The 19167-nt window shown below is 41.8% G+C and overlaps 1 protein-coding gene across 2 annotated transcripts in view; it reads right to left on the bottom strand.

Moving 5' to 3' along the window:
* Positions 1–12283, bottom strand: part of PISD (phosphatidylserine decarboxylase) — a 37276-nt gene extending 24993 nt beyond the window's left edge. The window contains exons 1-3 of one of the 2 annotated variants that reach the window (XM_079941734.1): positions 12057–12283; positions 5677–5756; positions 1770–1945 (exon numbers count right to left, since the gene is read on the bottom strand). In XM_079941734.1, the coding sequence (XP_079797860.1) occupies positions 1770–1945; positions 5677–5756; positions 12057–12121 (321 nt within the window). In that variant the 5' untranslated portion in view covers positions 12122–12283. The remainder of the gene's footprint in view (positions 1–1769; positions 1946–5676; positions 5757–12056) is intronic. The other variant, XM_079941733.1, reaches the window with a different exon arrangement.
* Positions 12284–19167: the final 6884 nt, after the last annotated feature.

The raw sequence follows: 19167 nt of genomic DNA, 5'->3' as shown, positions 1-19167 counted from the left end.
CTAAATCTGACTTATGAGAATCACCCGCAGGGCCTTGTAAGAACAAAGATCTTGAGCCTTGCCCAAAGTTTCTAAATCTCTAGAGTGAGCTGAGACCAAAGAGTCCGTATCATTAAAGCTCCCCAAACAATTCTGAGGATCAGCCAGACTGGGGTACTCTCTCATTTTTCATATGAGGTGTCAGTGATTAGGTAGAGCCGGGGGTGGGACTAAGATCCAGCCCCCATCTGCCCATTCAAGAACTGCCCCCCAAACCTGCCCCTCCCCCCCAAACCTGCTGCCTCTCCTGAAATCTTACAGCATCTACTCTGAGCCCAGACCATTTCCCCTTCATAAATGAAATGTTGCCCAACTTGCAAACCCAGGAGGCATCTTATTCCACCGAAAGAACAGGACCTAACTTAAGCCCAGTTCTTTACCAACAGGGGCTTCAGACTTCTCACTGTACTAGGCCACTCTGCTCCTGTGTCCTGTCACTGTCCAGAGCCTAGAACTTAGAAGCTAATCAACCCTGTCCTCTTTACAAATAATCGTTTTTCAGGTATTGACTCATATATGGCAGTAATCCCAATTATACAAACAGTGGATGCTATGAAAAACTACTGACATTAGTCTTTTATGAATGAGGAAGTAGCAAATTTCTTCCAAATGTAGATTCTCTTGGGATACCTTTGAAATGAGTGGGAATTTCCTGAAAGCAGGTGGGCATGTCACCAGGTGGGTCAGCCTGACAGATGCCTGGGGTCAGAGCGAAGCCAGCTTGGGTTTAACACTGGAGTGGGGTCATGAATCACAGTCTTAACAAGTACTTCACTAGTTTGAAGGAGAAGGATATGTTTACAGAGGAAACAACCAATGTTATGGGAAACAGTGTTCAGCATACTTAAAAAGTATGACTCACATACTATACAATTCTGTAAAAAAGGACTCTGTAATATACAACCAAAAAACAGAAAACTTGGCAAGTGACGTGTCCAAGTCCACACAGCTACTAGGAGCATGGTTAGAACCTGCCTTCAGGACTGGGACCCTGGCTGCTGGGTGCAGCTGAGCTGGATTACTGATATGGCGCAGCTCATGGGGAAATCCAAATGCATCATCCCAAATACCATCGTCTCTGCTTTCACCCCCTCTGTTGCCCAAGCTATCAGGGTCTATTGATATTTCACTTGTTAAATTATGGGTAAAAAGAAAGCAATTTTTAAACTTACACCTTTATATTCAATTTCAGTATTTACTGAATGTCTGCTCTGAGTCAGATATCCTGGGCCTCAGGAAGCACAGATGAGTAAGACAGTTCATTACGTATCACACAAGGTACAACGACACCGAAGGCCGCCCCAACTGCACGGCCCAATTGCGGGGAGAGCATTTTGAGCAGTAACGATAAAGGAATTTGACGATTTCAGTCTGGTCTCTGGTGAGAACTTATCCACATCACAAAAGTCCAACCCTTCCAGCTCATCCTCAGACTTGAGAAGGCATGAACTGTCAGGACGCCAGCCTGAGTATAAGGCACGAGCTCTGAATATTTCAACAGCAGGAAATTTCCACTCGGAGGCCTTGGGGAGACCAGGGGTGGATCTGGAGACAGAGGGAAGCCGGACATGATGCCCAAGGTATAACTTCTGTAATAGCCCCAAAACCACTGGAGATGTGAGCTCCAAGAAAGCACATTTCACTTTTTCAAACAGTTTAACTTTGGAGCAATTTACAAAGTGACAGGCAGTTGTGCTCCATGAGAACCCAAGGTGGTTCCATCCTGTTACCTCCCAGTGACCAGCAAGTTTGGGCGGGATCTCCAAGCCCAGCTTCTCCCATTCTCGCTCCTGGTACTTCTCATACTGCCGGTAACCTGCGTACCCGCCACCCGTCGCGACCAAAAAGAGCAGGGGGCGCAGCAGGGACAAGGTTCGGGCAGGGGCAGTGTGGACTTTTCTGGCATCTGTAACAAAAAGCAGGAAAATTTTGAGCCTGAGAAAAGGGACGGGTATGAGTCACGCAAACACAGCACCAACAGGAGGGCTGGGAAAAGCCCTCAGCAAAGCTGACTGGACCCGGAAGGGATCTGACAGGGAGGTGCAGCCCTGAGTCACTGCAAAGACCCTGCTGCCTCCAAATTCTATCTAGTAAGGTACAAGCTTCTTTCCTGTGACACTACAGTGCATCCCAAATGCCACCATAATTACAGAATTTAAGATGAAAACATTGAATTGCAAAGAGGTCAAGAAACGAATCCAGGTTGCCCCGCTGGATACCAACAGGGCCAGGACTGGGACAGGTACCATTTCTCACGCAGGCTCTCTGATTTTACTTTTACGATCCAGGCCCAGTTCTGACTGGACAGTAGTATTCTCCCAAATGCAAAATCTCGTAAGCTCTAACAATTCAACGATAAAAGATAAATAGTCCAATTTTAAAACGTACTAAGAATTTGAATAGATATTTCTCCAAAGAAGATATATGAGTGGCCAGTAAGCACATGTAAAGATGCTCAACATCTGTTATGGTTGAATTATGTCCCCCTAAAATTCATATGCTTAAGTCCTAACCCTTAGCACCTCAGAATGTGACCTTACTTGGATAAAAGGTCTCTACAGAGGTAATCAAGTTAAAATAAGGTCAGCACAGTGGGCCCTAATCCAATATGACTAGTGTGCTTATAAAAAGAGAAAATTTGGGGGCTTCCCTGGTAGTCCAGTGGATAAGAATCTGTCTTACAATACAGGGGACACCAGTTCGATCCCTGGTTGGGGAACTAAAATCCCACATGCCACAGGGCAACTAAGCCCACGCACCACAACTACTGAGCCCACGCGCCACAACTAGAGAGGAGCCTGTGCACGCACAGCAACAAAGCGAAGAGCCCATGCGCCGCAATGAAGGATCCTGCATGCTGCAACTAAGACCCGACGCAGCCAGAAAACAAATAAGTAAATAAATTTTTAAAAAATAAATTAAAAAATAAAAAGAGAAAATTTGGAGACAGACACGCACACAGGGAGAATGCTATCTGAAGACGAAGGCAGGGATCGGGGTGATGCTTCTATAATACAAGCCAAAAAAGCCAAATATTGCCAGCAATCCATCAGAAGCTAGACAAGAGGCTCTCCCTCACACCCCTCAGAAGGAAGCAGCCCTATGACACCTTGACCTTGGACCTCTCGTCTCCAGAACTATGGGAGAATAAATTTCTACCGTTTAAGCCACTCAGTTTGTGGTACTCTGTTCCAGTAGCCCTAGCAAACCAATACATCATTAGTAATCAGGGAAATGCAAATCAAAACCATGATGAGATACAACTTCACACCCACTAGGATGGTTTTATCAAAAAGACAGATAATTGTTGGTAAGGATGTGGAGAAACTGGAACACGCATACACTGCTGATGGGATTGTAAAATGGGGCTTCAGTTCTTCAAAATGTTAAACATAAAATTACCACATGACCTAGCAATTCAGCTCTTAGGGAAGTGAAACATACATCTACACAAAAATTTGTCATGCATGCTCCACAGCAGCATTATTCATAATAGCCAAAAAGTGAAAATAACCCAAATGTCCATCAACTGACAAATGAATAAAAAAGTAGTATACCAATACAATGGAATATTGATAATAAAAAAGGAAAAAAGGAATGAAGTAATGACACATGCTACACATGAACCTTGAATACATTATGTAAAAGAAGTCAGCCACAAAAGGCTGCATATTGTATGATTCCACTTATATGAAGTGTCTGGTATAGGAAACATACTAGAGAGACATAAAGTAGGTTAGTGGGTGCCAGGGACTAGGGGTAGGGAGAAATGGGGAGTGACAGTTTAATGGATCAAGTGCTACTATTGTGTGGGGGGGCGAGGAGGGAATGAAAATATTCTAAAATTAGGTAGTGCTAATGGTTGTACAACTCTGTAAGTATAAAAAAAACACTGAATTGCGTACTTAAAAGGGTGAACTTTATGGTATGAAAATTGTATCTCAAAGTTATTGTTAAAACAAAATCTCAAGAGCTGACTTCTCAGTAGCCTGCACAAAACCTTCATCCTGTCCTTGGCTTCCAATGGAAGGAAATCATCCTGCCCATTTGTCCCTGTCCCTCCACCACCTTTTGGTTGTTGCTGTTTCTTTTTCTTTCTTTCTTTCTTTTTTTTGGCCGTGCCGAGAGGCTTGTGGGATTTTAGTTCCCCAACCAGGGATTGAACCTGGGTCCTCAGCAGTGAGAGCGTGGAGTCCTGACCACTGGACCGTCAGGGAATTTCCTGCTGTTTCTTTTTTTATTTTTATTTTTTTATTTTTTATTTATTTATTTATTTTTGCGGTACACAGGCCTCTCACTGTTGTGGCCTCTCCCATTGCGGAGCACAGGCTCCGGACGCACAGGCTCAGCAGCCATGGCTCACGGGCCCAGCCGCTCCGCGGCATGTGGGATCTTCCCGGACCAGGGCACGAACCCGTGTCCCCTGCATCGGCAGGCGGACTCTCAACCACTGCGCCACCAGGGAAGCCCTGTTTCTTTTTTTTAAATGAACAAGTATAGATGTCATTAATCTCCTCCATTTTCTGATTACTCCTAATGAACCCTTACTACTTAACAACTAAATATTCTACCTCTGACCAGGAAATCTTGTCAAAAAGCAAGAAACATTTTTTTTCCCTCTTTCTGAAATATTTGATGATGAGAGAACTGTTGTACACTCCCTACCTGCACTGAACCAGCACCCTAGGCTGACTGGTCACACTCTCCTGCATGCTTCTGCTACACTGGACCTTTCTTCAACTATAGGTCTTTCTCTTACCTTCCACAGGCTTACTTTACTCCTCCAACAGGAAGTAGTAAGCAGAGGGTGCCCTCCACTCCTGACCGCCTCTCTGCTGCATTTGTCACTTTAAAAAAGCACAGCTTTTCTGCAGATCCAAGATTCTGGCTTGATTTCTGAGGCTCCCCCTGAACCCTTCAAGTGATTCCTGTGTTCCAGCCTGCAAGTCCTAATTAAATAAGTAACACCCAGATGTGCCCCTATTAACTACCTTAATAAGCCTTTTGTTTTTATTCTCATTAACCATCTCATTTTATTCCCAAGGTATGATTACTGGACAGTCAAAAATAGCCTCCAGTATGATAGAATAAAAAGGATTTTTAGTTAATAAAGACAATATACATTTTTGTACAGGTTCAAATAGCTGCTTATAAGATCCAAAAAGTTCGTAATCCAGTGCTGATGAGGGTGTGGGGAACTGATGTACTCATGAGCACATCCTGCTCAGAGGAGTGTAAACTGGGACAACCTTCTCTGAAGAGTAATTTGGCTTAAATACCAAATTATATAATACATAAACCTTTTGATCCAGTAATTCTAAGTCTACAAATTTATCCTGAGGATGCACAAAAATATGTTAGTACAGAACTGTCTGTAATAGGAAAAGACTAGGAGCAACTTAAATGTCCAACACCAAACAGTACAGTCATGCGACGGAATACTACACAGCCAGTAAGAACAATCAGATAACAGCAGATAATGCTTCAGTGGTACCTACACGCCAGGTACTCTAAGCACTTTGCAAGCACAATTCCATCTGATTCTAACAACAACCCTATGAAATATGTGCTGTGTTTATCCCAATTTACTGACAAACTGAAGCAGAGAGGCCAGCATTGCCTCTAATTGCTACTTACTTGTGGAAAAGGTTCTGAGAGGCAGCTTCCTTAAGGACTGAAGGAAATGGCTCAGGGCAATGTCTTCACAGTGACGGCGCCTACAATCAAGCAAAAATGAAGCATTAAATATTTTTTTAATTAAAAAGAAATTAGTGGATCAACTTCTAAAATTTGAATATAGTCTATAGATTCAATAATAGTATTGTGTCTGTGTTAATTTCCTGGCTTTGACCATTGTACTGTGGTTTTCATAAGAAAATGTCCTTATACAAAAAGGGCTCAAATATTTAAAGGTAAAGGGGCATCAAGTGTTTCAGAAAAAAATATATACAAACACACACTCACAAAGAGAAAAAAAGGGAGAGAGAATGATAAAGCAAATATAGTTGATATTTGGGGAATCAGAGGACAGGGTATTTGGGAATACCCTGTACTATTTTTATAACTTCTCTGTAAGTCTAAAATTTTTTCACACACAAAGCTGCTCTTTTCTTAATTAAGTATAAGAGCATAATAAGAAGTAAACCCGGCACTTACACAAAGCCATACGTTTCTTCACCACAAACAAAGAGCTATACACAGCCTTGTAGCCTCTAACCCCTACTCATTAAAGAACCTAATAAAGTGGTTGAAATTTTAAACTTTTTTTTTTTTTTTTTTTTTGGCTGCGCCGCAGCTTGCAGGATCGAACCCATGGTACCTGCAGCAGGAAGTGTGGAGTCCTACTAATCACTGGACCACCAGTGAATTCCCTAAAATTTTAAACTTTAAATGTTTGCCCTGGAAAAGAAATGACACAAACCAGGCTGAACTATTCTAATCTACTTTGAGTTTGGAAGGCTCAACTGGTTTGGAATTTTTAAATTAATATTTGTGGCTACTTTGCCACAAAAGCTACTTTCAAAGAGTGAAGAGGGTTTTCAGGCATTCTGAGAAAAAAATGACTACTTTCATGGCTTCAAGTTCTAAGAAAATATTATTTCCGATTCTTTGTTTCTCTTCTTTGTTTCCTCTTCACCCAGGGAAACTGGACATATACCCAGTGGCAATAAGTGACTTGGCCAGCAAGGAAAGCATGAATGAATTTTTAGTGAACTGGCTCTCTCCTTAATCAAAAAGCGAACACCCCACCTTCAATTCAGATAGCACTTAAGTTCCCCCAAATATTGGCCTGAAATCTATAGTAAAGAAACTATGTCCTTGTCAGTGTTTTTTTTCCCTTGAAGCCCTTTATGAGAGAAGCAGAAATTTACTCTATAAATGTCTAAACTGCTATTTCTGCGGAGAACAGAACTGCATTTATGACTTTCATACAATGATATTGACATTCATGGATAGTCAGTAGTTATGTCTCACACAGACATCCTGTAGATTTTATCAGATTTAAACACCTTCGTTTTTTCACATGAAATTTCCTTGACTTAACAACACTCTCACAGCATGGTGGTAACATGACGACTCTGATTCTCCTACAGGCAAGCAAGGTCTGTATGGAGAACAAGCCTGGGACCATGACAATCACCACCCCCTCAGAGGCCAGGTGGATGGACAGTTATTAACACAAAGGAGGGTGTGTTGCAGTATCTGAATGTTCTTTCAGCAGTGAACAATGCTCATCTCTTAGACTGGGCACTCCCACTGCAAAAGCTAAGCGCCTAAAACCCTGCTTTCCAAATGGAATAAGAACAAGAAGTGTAAAATCTGACTAAAGGCTGTATTGTTGTGTTGTGCACACTGCTACATTGTGTGTTCCAGAATTGCTGCTGAACCCCCTAACTGAAAGAACGTTTGCAGACTGTTGAAAAAGGCTTTTTTTGTGGGGAAGGGGGTGTGGGCTGGGGGAGGTACAAGTGGGAGATAATCATTTATCCACTGTAACCCAATGCACGGCACTCAGGTGGCTGGTTTGCATACGGATCTTCCTGAGAGCAGAGTCTTGGTCTCTTGTCCACTGCTGTAGCCCCAGCTCCTGGAACAAGTGCCTGGCAAACGCCCCAGTTGCATCAGCTTGTCTTTCATTCCTGGATCATTCCTATCCTCATATAAATGTTGTACTTTCTCCAATCTTACAGAAACACTGTCCACCCCACTGCAGGCTCTTTAAAAGAGCAATGTTCCCTGTCATCACTTCCTCCCCTCCCCCCCCTCTTCATCCCACTCAACCGGGCTTTTGTTCCCACCACCTCATCTCTTGTCAAGGTCACCAACTTCCACATTGTCAACTCCAACACATATTTCTTGGACCTCGTGTTATGTGACTTCTCAGCAGCATCTGCCACTGGTGAGCCCTTCCTTTTTTTTTCCCCACTGAGGTATAATTGACATGTAACATTATATTAGTTTCAGATGTACAACATTATTCCCTATTTGCATATATTGTGAAAGGATCACCACAATAAGTCTAGTTAACATCCCTCACCATACATATTTACAAAAAATTTTTTCTTGTGATGAAAAAGATCTACTCTCTTAGCAACTTTTAAATATACAATACAGTATTGTTAACTGTAGTCACCATGCTGCACATTACATCCGCAGGACTTAGGTATTTTATAAGTTGTATCTTTTGACTTCATTCACTTTCTCCTTCTTGAAACACATTTAGCCTTTGGGACCCTGATCTTCCTACCTCTCCAGCCTCTCCCTAACTTCAAACAGCTGCCGTGCCCAGGGTTCAGACCTCTTCTCTGTCTGTGCTCTCCCAGACATATTCACCCAGTCCTGCAGCTTTAAATAGCCAGATACTGAGGACTCCCTCGCTGCTCCTTCAAAGACCTCTGGACCATATTTCCACCTGGCTACCCAACATCCCCACTCTGAATCACCTCAAACTGAGTTTGTCCAGAACAGAATTCCTGACACTCCCTCACTCCCGTTCAACCTGCTCCACCCCCAGAGTTGTCCATCTGTGGCAGAGACTAGCCAGATGGTTATTAAATCCACTTCCTCTACCCAACAGACTACATTTCCCAGCCTCCCTTGCAATAGGGTGTGGCCACATAACTGAGTTCTAACCACTGTAAGAACCATTCAGGCTTCCCAGGCTGTCCCCTTTCAGCCTGTTTGATGCAAACATGCAGACCTTTGGAAGCCATGTGTTAAAGATGTCAGGAGATGGGTCCTCAAATCACTGCTGTCCTGCAGATCTGGAGCACCCACTGGGACTTTACATGATTGAGACCAACACTTTTACTGTGTTAAATCACTGAGATGCTGGAGTTTACCTGTTACCACAGCAACACTGCTATAATTAATATACCATCTCAGAAAAAAGGCACCACCATTCACCCAACTGCACAAGTTGAAACCCTAGGGACTCCTTTTGTAAGTCCTTTCTTTCTCACTATCCACATTCAATCCAGTGACAAGGCATGAAGTCTCTACCTTCAAAATATACCCGTATCTGCCTACTTCTCTGCCACCACTCTCACTCTGGCCTGAGCCACCAGATCTATCACTGCACTGAAGGACTGCACTAGCCTGTTCTCCCTGCTTGGCTTCTGTGTCCCATTCACCACAGAACAGCCAGAGTGACCTTTTCAAAACAGAAAATAAGACGAGACCCTATGTAAGTGGTCCTCGCTGAACCCTCAGACCTCCTGCTGCTTCCCTTCTCACTCACCTGCCCCCATTCCTTGCACACTCATGCCTCTGCATTTGCTGTTTGCTCTGCTGGGCATACCCCTCCAGCTGGCTCAGTCCCTCCTCATTCAGTTCTCTGCTCAAATGCTTCCTCCTGGTTGGTTTCTCCTCACCACAAGCCCAAAAGTTGTCCCTCTGGAGCGTTCTCTAACCCCTTAATTACCTGCCTTTATTTTTCTTCGTAACACTTCTCACTACCCGAAATGAACAGATTTTATATATATTCACTCATTTGTTTACTGTCTGTACCCCTCAAATGCAGGGGTTTGTCTGTCTTCCCCCTGGACCTCAATCTCAGCAGTGAGATTAAGCTTCAGAGAAATGAACGGCTGGCTAGGTTCAATCACATGTACCGTCTACATGGTGAACTCACGTGGGCCTCCTGCAAGAGGGCAATTAAAGCCCAGGATTAAGCACTCAAGTCTGATTGTGGGGCTCAAATCTCCATCCTGCCACTTATTAATTAGCTGTGTGACCTTAAGGCATTTCTTAACTAATCTTAAGCCTCAGTTTCTCCACCTGTAAAAACAGGACCTACCTCATTAGGAATAAATGAGACAATCACATAAAACCTTAAGCCCAAGCCCTGGCACCTAGTTACATATTACTATTATTAAAAGTAACAGAGTTGATATTCAGCTGGCACACACTGGGATGGCCATATTAACTGTCTGTGACCACTCTGAATGGTTTGTGTCCACACTGTCATAGTTTTAAATTATTTTTAACATCACCCCTGGTGGTAACACTAACTATAGTCCTTGTGTCTCTCCTGCTTTTTAGAACTGTGAAAGTTCTGAAAATGAACGGGCAGGCCTCTTGAAGGCCTCATTCCACGTTCTATCTCATATTATTTAGTAATGTTTCCTTGCTCTGCTACTAAACTGTAAAGTTCTTTAAACATGAGGCCTATATCTTTTAATTCCTCTCTCTTCCCCTGCTCTCCCTCCCCCTCCCGATCCCTGGCACTGCAGTTGGCAGTGGTAGGAATGTCATAAGTATTCCTGAAGGAAAGTGTTGCACAAGCAACCACTCCTTGGGCACTATGTCCATACTTGCCTGAACCTAAGAATCATCCAGGACACGTGTAAAGAACACAGCTGCCGGGGCCCCAACCTACATCTACTGAACCTGAATTTGGCAGTATTGGGGGATATACCTGGGACTCTCTTTTTCTGATAAACACCCACCCCATTTTTTCATCAAACAAATTTGGGAAACATGGCCCTAAATTATCACCCATAATTGCCTTCTTTTGGTTCTCTCACCTGTCACCTATCACCCAGGTACTGAAAAACTTCCCTGCAATATGAGGTTTTCAAACATATGTCTCACAGACACTGCTTTACTTAAAAATCATGGAAATGTTCTCTTTTGGGGTTTTTTTTGCATCTAAATATAGTTCCCACCTGGATATGTAATACCTTTGAAAACTGAGTTCTTATTGTACCCAAATCCTCACCCTCCTTAAATTGCACCTAAATCCAGTCTTATCTACCTACACTGGTACTAAAGTTATGACTCTTTTTCCCTTTCCCTTTTTAAATGATAATGAGTGAAGTACATCCTCCTCACCATCGTTAAACAAAAACAAAAAAAAGAAAAAATTTTAGGAGGGTCATTTTTTAGTCTTTCCAACTTATGACACAACTTATGACACATTTTAGATGATTTCACTACTGACTCATAAACAGCACACCTGGTAACAATATTAAAACCACAGAGACTCTCCTGTCCAAGTCCTAACAGTTACCATCACATTGCAGAGCCCCCTCCTGAGAAAGTTACACCATTTCTGAGTAGTTAATAATAGAGTGAAGCTTCCTGTTCAGGGCAATGACAGTTTCTGTTCCCTTTCAGTCCGAAACCAGTGTCCTTACTTCCCAAAATTACAGCGCAAGCTTTGGTCAACGCTGACAAAATGAAGGTTGCCTGAAACACAAAAGTACTGTGTGTCTCTCAAACCTTAGCTCTTTGAAATGACACGGAACAGCAGACTCTGAGTCATAGCTACCAACATTTTAATCCATTTTCTGAGAGTCCAAATGTTCCCAAGCTGGTTCTTACATAAGCTATTTCGAATAATGAATGTCCTCACGGTGGGCAGCCTGAGGGAAAGGTCCTTGCCTGAGAGAGACAGAGGTATCCGGGTAGGGGTCCCGGCTCTGCTACTAACTGGCCGGGTGAAACTGAGCAAGTCCCTTCCTCTCTCATGGCCTCAATTTTGCTAACTCCAAAAAGAGGTTGATTTAGATGACCCCTCTAACAACCTAAGAGTTGGGAGTCACCAGGGTAACTAAGACCCCATTTCCATCATGGACGATTTTGAGATAACCGAGTCCAACCCTCTCGCTTCAAAGACCAAGAATCCGAAGTGAAAGCCGCCCGACTCCCAGTCCAGTGCTCTTCCCACATCACGCCGCCCCTCCCAGCAACACGAATCCCTGAGAAAGAGGCGTCCAGCCCTGCCTCGGCTATAAGTGGCAGGCACACAGCCTATTTCACTGGTTGGGTCTTTTTGTTTATATCTTTGTTTTTTGTCCCTTGTGAAAAGGGCAAGGAGGGAGCGCTTAGGATAGACGCGGAACGCCCTACCCGGCGGCAGTCGCACCTGCTCGAGAGCTCCAGGTTAAGGTGAGTGCCTACGTCTCCACTCGAGCTCTGCTCAGGGCGAGCCCGCGACAGAGAAACGATTCCTCTCTCCACACCCCAGTTTGGCTCGGGCCACCCCCCGGCAGGTCCCCAAGCAGCTGTACCTGCTCCGCCACGGCGCGACCCCGCGCAGCAACCTCAAACAACCCTGCCCCACGGACGCCGCCATCTTGTCCCCAGCTTCTCGGCGGGACACGCCCCCTTTTACACGCTGGTCGCACGCGCGTGACGTCACGAGCTCGAACTCACAGCGCCAATGAAGAACGCGGAGCGTGTGTGGGCGGAGCTGTCTAAGCTCCTCCCCCGGCTGCTCCGGGTACCCTCTGCCGGACACTTCCGGCAGCTAATGGGCTAGGTCGGATAGGTGCAGCCGGTGGCGGTGCTTACAGTGCTAAACCTGGACCTGGGCACAGCGTTGCCAGTTCTCCTATTTCCTTCTGACGTGCGTTTCCGCATCTGCCTGGAAAATCTGATTTACTCAAGGTCCGAGAATGGATCAACTGAGCTAAATCGTTCATTTTACGGATGGAGAAACTGAGAGCGTCCACAACTCAGCTACCATTGACTTAGCGCTTCCTAAGTGCCAGGCTCTGTGCTGATGACTTAGCATGCATGGTGTCTCATTCTTACCTCCCATCGCTGTACTATCTGGGAGTCCAGAGACCAGAGGTCTTGGATCACCTAGAAGTGCAATTAGTCGTCGAACAAGGTGCCGGGTGTGATAGCGCGTGCTCCTGCAAAGATTCCTGATCTTCAGATTTAAGGAAAAATAGACTTTTCAGTAGTATAAGCTTTTTTTTTTTTTTTTTTTTTAGTGGGCAGAGACTAGAGACCGCCAGCCAGCCCTGAGAATTATTCTCATTTTAAAGATAGAGAAAACAGAGCTCAGGAAAGTTAACCATTAGAACGCTCAAGGGCACACAGCTATAAAGGAGAAAAGCTAGAATTTGAACATACATCTCTGATTCCAAAACCCATGATCTAACATCCTTCCTTTTAAGCCCTTTGCCTACAATCTGGCTGAGTATGGGTCCCCAAACTGAAGGAATACAGCTCCTCTTTTTTCTCCCCTAAGCTGCTAATAGCACTTGTCTTCACCAAGCGTTTGACACAGGAGGAGGGGTATGTTGCCTGGTAACTGCAATTATTTCTACATGGTTATTTAAGCTCAACTAGGGCATAACGGGGCCCTACAGGGAGCCTAACAGGGAGCAGATTTCCTATTGCAGAGGAGACACTTCCCTCTATGGTTTTCAAAAGTCTGAAGAGGAGGAAAAAAAAAAGTATAGAATTGGTTTTACTATTCAATTGAGAGTAGTAACTCAAAACCAGGGGGAAGAAAAAAATGGGAGGGGGAGATTATTTCAAAATGAAACGCATTTGGGGAAACTGGATATTCACATGCAAAAGAATGAAGTGGACCCTTACTTTACACCATATACAAATATTAACTCAAAATGGATCAAAGACCTAAAGCTAAGAACTACAACTATAAAACTCTTAAAATATAAGGGAAATTTTCATGACATTGAATTCAGCAATGATTTCTTGGATATTACGCCGAAAGCACAGGCAACAACAAAATAAGATAAATTGTATTTCATCAAAGTTAAAAAGTTTTGTGCATCAAAGGACACTGTCAACAAAGTGAAAAGACAACCCTGAGAATGGGAGAAAATAGTCACAATATATCTGATAAGGGTCTGGTATCCAGAATATATAAATAATTCCTAATATTCAACAAAAAAAAATAACCGAATTCAAAAATAGGCAAAGGACTTGAACAGACATTTCTCAAAAAATAATATACAAATGACCAATAAAAGATGCTTAACATCACTAATCATTAGGGAAATGCACATCAAAAGCACAATGAGATATCAACTTCACACCCATTAGGATGGCTATTATCGAAAAAGGAAAATAACAAGTGACAAGTGTTGGCAAAGATGTGGAAAAATTGGAACACTTTTGCATTGCTGTAACAATGTAAAATGGCTGTGCAAAACAATTTGGTCATTCCTCAAAAAGTTAAACAGAATTATCATATGATCCAGCACCTAGGTATAATCTAAAAGAATGAAAGCGGGGACTCAAATAGAGACTTATACACCAATGTTCATAGCAACATTATTCACAATAGCCAGAAAGTGGTTCAATAGATGAATAAATAAAATGTGATATATCCATATAATAGAATATTATTCAGCTATAAAAGCATGTATGAAGTACTGTTACATGCTACAACAGGAATAAACTTTGAAAACATTATGGTAAGTAAAATTAGCCAGACACAAAAGGACACATATTGTTTAATTCCACTTATATGAAGTGCTTAGAATAGGCATATTGATAAACACAAAAATTAGAATAAAGGTTACCAGAGGCTGAGAGGACAGGGAAGAGGGATGGGTTCAGAGTCTCTGTTTGAGATGATGATTAAGTTCTGGAAATGGATAGTGTGATGGTTGTTTAACATGTGAATGTACTGAATGACACTGAATTATACATTAAGTTAAAAATGAATTAAAAGGTTAAAATGGTAAATTTTATTATATTTCAACACACACACACACACAAAGCAGTTAATAACAAGTGTTGATGAGGATGTGGAGAAATCAGAATGATCTTTCTGTCCCTATTCTGCATTTTCATATGAATGGAATCATATAATATGTGGACTTTTGTAACTGGCTTCTTTCATTTAGCATAATATTTTCAGGGTCTGTCCATGTTGTAACATGTATCAGTACTTCATTCCTTTTCATGATTGAATAGTATTCTATTATATGGATAGACCACATTCCTTTATCCAGTCATAGCTATGGACATTTGAGTCATTTCCGCCTTTTAGCAATTATGAAAAAATGCTGCTATAAACATTCATATACAGTTTATTGTATAGACATATAATTTCATTTCTCTTCTGTGTATACCTAGGAGTGGAATTGCTGGGTTGTATAGCTTAATTATTTGAGGAACTGACAGATGGTCTTCCAAAGTGGCTGCCCCATTTTACATTCCCACCAGTAGTGTATGAAGGTTCCAATTTCTCCACATCCTCACCAACACTTGTTATTTTCTCTTTTCAAAATGACTATCATTATATCCAATCTAATGGGTATGAAGTGGTGTTTCATTGTGGTTTTGATTTGTATTTCTCTGATAACTAATGCTGTTGAGAAATTTTTCATGTGCTTATTGGTCATTTGCATATCTTCCTTGTAGAAATATCTATTCAGATTCATTGCCTATTATTAAATTGGGTTATTTATCTTTTTATTATTGAGTTGTGTTCTTTATATATGCTAGATACAATTCCCTTATCATATATATGATTTGCAAGTATTTTCTCCCATCCTTTAGGTTGTCTTTTCATTTCTTGATGGTGTCCTTTGAAGCAAAAAGTTTTTAATTTTGATGAAATCTCATTTATTTTTTCCTTTGTTAATTGTGCTTTTGGTGTCATATCTAAGAATCCTTTGCCAAATCCAAGGTCATGAAGATTATACCACGTTTTCATCTAAGAGTTTTAAAGTTTAAAAAAGTTTTGTATATGGTGTGAGGTAAAGATCCAACTTCATCCTTTGCCTGTGGCTATCCAGTTGTCCATTGATTGATTTTCGTTTGTTAAATCAACCTGACATTGCTGGTTATTGTGTATTATCCTTTTTATCTATCACTGGATTCAATTTGCTAATATTCTGTTTAGGATTTTTGTATCTACTTTATGAGAGAGAATTGGACTATTACTTTCATCTCAACTGATTCAGGTGTATGAAGTTAGGTTCATTTCACCATACACTTATCCAGTTATTCCACTACTATTGCTGCAAAGACTTTCCTTTCCCCATTGAATTGCATGGTGTCTTTGTCAAAATCAACTGAACATCCATGCATGGGTCTATTTCTGGGTTCCAAAGATTTCCATTTGTTCCATTGATCTATCTTAATTATGGCTGCTTTACTTATAAGTCTTGAAATCAGGTAGCATGGATTCTTCAACTTTGTTCTTCACTTTCAAGATTATTTTGGCTTTTATAAGTCCTTTGCATTTCCATAAAAAATTTAGAATCAGTTGGTCAATTTTAGCAAAATGCCTGGTGGGATTTTGATTGGGACTGTGTTGAAACGAGAGATCAATTTGAGGAGAACTGACATTTTAACAATATTGAGCCTCCCAATCCATGGACCTGATAAATCTCTCCATCTTTGACTGTTTACAACCAAAAATATGGTATGTAAATTAGTACTGGCATACTCATTTTATTGCACTTTGCTTTATTGTGCTTCACAGATATTGTGGTTTTTCACAAATTGAAGGTTTGTGGCAACCCTCTGTCTAGCAAATCTACTGGCACCATCTTCCCAAAAGCATTTGCTCACTTTGTGCCTCTGTGTCATATTTTGGTAATTCTCACACTGTTTCTAACTTTTTCATTATTATTATATTTGTTATGGTGATCTGTGATCAGTGTCCTGTGACGTTACTATTGCAAAAAGATTATGACTCGCTGAGGACTCAGATGATGGTTAGCACTTTTTAAAAATAAAATTTTAATTAAGGTGTGTATATTTTTAGATGTAATGATATTGCACACTTAATAGACTAACGTATAGCATAAACATAACTTTATATGCACTGGGAAACAAAAAAACATGTGCAACTCACTTTATTGCAATATTAGCTTTACTGCGGTGGTCTGGAACCCAATGCCCAATATCTCTGAGGTTTGCCTATACTTTTATTCATTCCTGGCCAATGCAAGCACCTTAGAACATTTAAATTCTATTTATTCTCTTCCAGCCTTTTGTGATGACATTGTTATACTTCATTCTATTAGATTTTGTTTTCATGAGGATGTACATAGCAGCTGTATTCGTAAGATGCCCAAACTGGAAACAACACAAGTGTCCATCAGCGGGCGAGACTATGGATGAACAAATCATGGTGTGTTCATACAATGGAATGTGACTGTGCAACAAAATGAACAAACTCACATCCTCCTTGCAACAAACAAACTCACATCCTCCTTGCAACAAGGAGGATGAATCTCAAAAACATTACATTGAGCAAAATAAGTCAGACATCCATAGAGTAACATTGTCTGGTTGCAGTGCTATGAAATTTAAGAGCGGGCAAAACTATAATATTAGAGGGATAGAATTATGAATAGTTGCCTTCCTCAAGGCAGGAGTGATTAACTGGAAGGTGCCTGAGGGAACTTTCTGGGGCAATGGAAATATCTGGGTGGTGGTTACATGGGTATACATTTGTCAGACCTCATCAAATAATAAATGTTAGTTCTGTGCATTCTCCAGTGGGTAAATTATACATCAAGAAAAAGAAAATATCTGGGAAAACCAAAACCAAAAACTACTGATTTACTTTTTTTTTCTTTTTCTTTTTTTTATTAGTTTGTTCCATGAAAACTTTTCCATTTTCTCTCTGACTTGTACTGCAGCCAAGCAAGTTTTGAAAAAACAGTTTTCTACTTTTGTTTTCCAGAGACCATTTCTGGAATGATCCTTTTAAAGCCCAGGCTCGATGTACAGTGAGGGACATGACCCTTTTCTTTCCAGCCCACCTACTGTCACACCAGGTCCTAGTTGTATTAAAAGGAGGAGGAAACAGTGCAGCTGCTTGAGATAGATTCCAGGGAATTTGCCATGGTCAGATGGAACCCTCTGCTCCAGACTCCCCTGGCTACCTTCCAGCAGCCCTTTGACATGCACTGGACTAGAGGCTTCCAGCTACTTCTGTGTTGACAATGGTCTTCTTTGGTCAGGGTAAGTATATGGATTTCATGTGCTGACAGATTTTGTTTCATCTCATTTTTCCTTTAAGTCATCTCATTTAGAAACACATTAGATTGGTGAGTCCCCTGGTAAAATCCTAGGGGGAGGAGTTTCCTGAGTACAAGTAGAGATGCTTATCCTCCAGAGTGAAGGTTGGTAAACTAGGTGTCACTGCCTGTTTTGTAAATAAAGTTTTATTGGAACACTGCCACACTCATTTGTTCATATATCACCTACAACTGATTTCCTGCTACAACCACAGAGATGAGTAGCTGCAAGAAAGATCATATGGCTTGCAAAGCCTGAAATATTTACTATCTGACCCTTCATAGAGAAAGCTGGCTCAACTGTGGTCTAGAGCACCCTCCCTGGGGGGCCTCTGTCCTGGCATCAGAGATAGGGGCCGGCCACAGCCTCACAAAAAAACATAAAGGACAGGGTTTGGATATAGTTTACCAAAAGGGAAAAGTATCTCCATAGGATGATTTATGCTCTTTGACCTTCAGTTACTACCAAGAATTCAGATTTGAATCAGAGGAACCTGGATCAGGTTAACTGTCCTGGTGGAGAAAGACACAGAGGGCTTTGGAGAACTGGAAATCTTTGTGGAAAAGGCCAGGGAAGGCTTGCTGACGAGTTCAGAGGTGGTAAAGGGACAAGCAAGTACCCAGCCAGTCCAGAGGAGTGGAGGTCATGGCTTTCAGCACCTCATCTCATATCTGAGGCTCCACATAGGTTGTGGGCACAGAAACTTCCTATAGAAATCCCTAGCACAATTCTGCAGGGGAAGGTCATCAACACTTTTCAACAGTGAACAACAACAAAACAAATTAAAAGACATCAAGATACAACCCCTTACATTTTAAGTATATATATAAGCGTGGACGTGTGTATATATATATGCATATATATGTATACACATGGACGTGTTCCAACCCTCTTAAATTTTAAGAATATATACATATATGTGTCTGTGTGTATGTAAATTATTTATATATCAAAGCTTTAAGGCCTCTTTCCAGCTATAAAGTTCTACGATTTTAAGGCAATATGTGCCTGATTTGGGATTCTGTTCTATAAATTTTTAAAACAATAAATCAGTTCTTGATTGTGTCTAATGAGGAGAAGGGAGAGGTATTGGACAAAGAGAGGGGGAGGGAGAGAAGTTGGGAGAAAAGGAAGAAGCAGCGATGGAAACAAACACACCCATAAGGAGCTGCAGATAGAAAAAGGAGACTGTAAGGAAGGCGGCGGGTTCACGGCGGGGTGGGGGGCCTCACCTCCAGCGCCTGGCCTCTTAGAGAACATTGTGAAAGTTGTTCCAAAGCTGTGTTGCAGACCTAACTGTGGTGCGTGACCTGTACGCAGATAAATGTAGCCGGTGGGGCTTCTCCGGAAGCTCACAGGGTGGTGTGG

Source organism: Stenella coeruleoalba (assembly GCF_951394435.1).
Source record: "Stenella coeruleoalba genome assembly, chromosome: 14".
Taxonomy (NCBI): Eukaryota; Metazoa; Chordata; class Mammalia; order Artiodactyla; family Delphinidae; genus Stenella; species Stenella coeruleoalba.
This window is presented reverse-complemented; position numbering and strand designations above follow the sequence as displayed.